The following is a 1,894-nucleotide window of genomic DNA, read 5'->3' on the forward strand; positions in this document are numbered from 1 at the left end:
GACGTGTTCCTGTTGAAGCTTACTTATGTGTGCCTACTTAGCAAAAAGTGTGGATCAGTCATTCAAGTCTAAAAGGGACAGAATAAAAAACACAATCATGTAAAATACTGATCCTATCCCACTCTCCACTGTCACTTTCACCTGATAGAAATCTTTTTGTCAGCTCTGCAGCATTAACAAGTAGGAGTTGGAGCTTCATGACTGATCTTCTGTGCCTATTCCTTTCCAACTGGAACAGGATATCAACCTAGCCATGTTATAAATACTGATAAACGGCTGCTGTTTTCCCCGTGGGCTCAGAATGAAAGATCTGGTTTTCATGGAGTTAACAAGAGCTAGGGGGGAGGGAGGGGAGCGAAGAGCAGAATGCTGGAAGAGAATGAGTCCACATAGTTTTATGTGGTTGGAAATGGAAGATTCAGGGGCTTAATGACTTCTGTGACCCTGAATACCTCTACCATTCTTTCAATTTTCAGAAAGGATAAATTGTACTTCTATGTGGAAACGATACATCTACTGGTCTGAGTTGTCATTTATCTTACGATACTCTTCAGTCTCTATACCAGTATTTTAGAAGTTGTCTTGAGTGAGCAGTTATCAGTTCCTCTAGGTGCTGTCTAGTTTCTGGGTTGGTACTGGTAGCAAAGTAGCAAAAGAAATTCTAGTTGGGGATACACAATTGAGTTTTATACAGTTTTATACATGTGGATATGTGTGTGTTTGCTTAAATAAGTGTGTAATTTCTAACACTTGCACCTGAAATCGTCCTAATACATAGGAAATCCACTGCCTGAGATTGTGATCCTTTAAGTTAAAGCATGTTATAAATACGGAGACTTTGTACCCAAACTTGCTTATGTAAGGAGATCACCTTGCCCTATTATTAATGTTACGGAATCGAATAGGTAAGATTCCTGGCTAGTAGTCCAGATCACAGAGCAGACTAACCCGAGTTTTAATGCAAGCTCCTAGGGCAAGTTCCAGAATTTTCCTTAGCTTCCTTTCATTTTAAAGTGAAAACAGTATCGGTAAGGCTGTTCGTATATGCTGTATAAAATAACTGCATGGCATATATGTAAATAAATAACCCGTTCCCGACCTACCAAGAGTTAAAACGCTAAACGCTGAATATCATTTTAAGCAGCAGACAGGAAGGGGCGGAGCGCCAGCCGCAGCCCCCGCCTCACCGCCGTTAGGGAAGCAGCCGCGGCTACGTCAGGCGCGAGTGTGAGCCCAGCGGCCGCTTAGCCCCCGGCCCCTCCCGGTCACCGCCGTCAGTCGGGGGGTCCGCGGGGTCTACGGTCACCCTGCGCTCCAGGCACCGCACCTGGCGAGCGGCGACACCGCGTCCATGGCCACCGCGGCGGCTCCGTCATCCTTGGCTCTCAAGGCCTCGAGCCTGGCCGCGGCCCCCGGCTCGTACGGAGTCTTCTGCAAGGGGCTCTCCCGCACCCTCCTCGCCTTCTTCGAGCTGGCCTGGCAGCTGCGCATGAACTTCCCGTACTTCTACATCGCGGGCTCCGTGGTCCTCAACATCCGCTTGCAGGTACACTTTTAGAGCCCTGAGGAAGCCGCCAGCATCCCGGGCCTGCATTATGGCGGACTCCCAGGAGGCCCCGCGGCGCCGCGGAGCTGAGGGCGAGGAGTCCCGCTGTCTCGCGAGAGTGCCTGGGCTCCCTCCGCGGTTGTGCTCTCCGCTCTCAGCCGAGCTCCTGTACTGTCACCGAGACCTTGGCGAGATTAGGAAGAGGAGATACGCGATTCCGGGAGCCGAGAAAGAACTTCAGTTAAGACCCACGACAATATTTAAGAAGCTGTGCATCCTTAAAACAAAAACGGGACGAACAGGTTGTATTACAAAAAGGGAAAGGTACTAAAATTTTCAGGACAAAAA

At 49.0% G+C, this 1,894-nt stretch overlaps 1 protein-coding gene across 1 annotated transcript; it reads left to right on the plus strand.

The window, feature by feature from the left end:
- The first annotated feature begins 1,108 nt into the window (after positions 1-1,108).
- Positions 1,109-1,594, plus strand: SMIM10L1 (small integral membrane protein 10 like 1). The gene has a single exon (XM_028491011.2). The coding sequence runs from the start codon at positions 1,352-1,354 to the stop codon at positions 1,556-1,558; it is 207 nt and encodes a 68-aa protein (XP_028346812.1). The 5' UTR covers positions 1,109-1,351; the 3' UTR covers positions 1,559-1,594.
- The last annotated feature ends 300 nt before the right edge of the window (positions 1,595-1,894 follow it).

The sequence above is a fragment of the Physeter macrocephalus genome, chromosome 6 (assembly GCF_002837175.3).
Source record: "Physeter macrocephalus isolate SW-GA chromosome 6, ASM283717v5, whole genome shotgun sequence".
NCBI classification, from domain to species: domain Eukaryota; kingdom Metazoa; phylum Chordata; class Mammalia; order Artiodactyla; family Physeteridae; genus Physeter; species Physeter macrocephalus.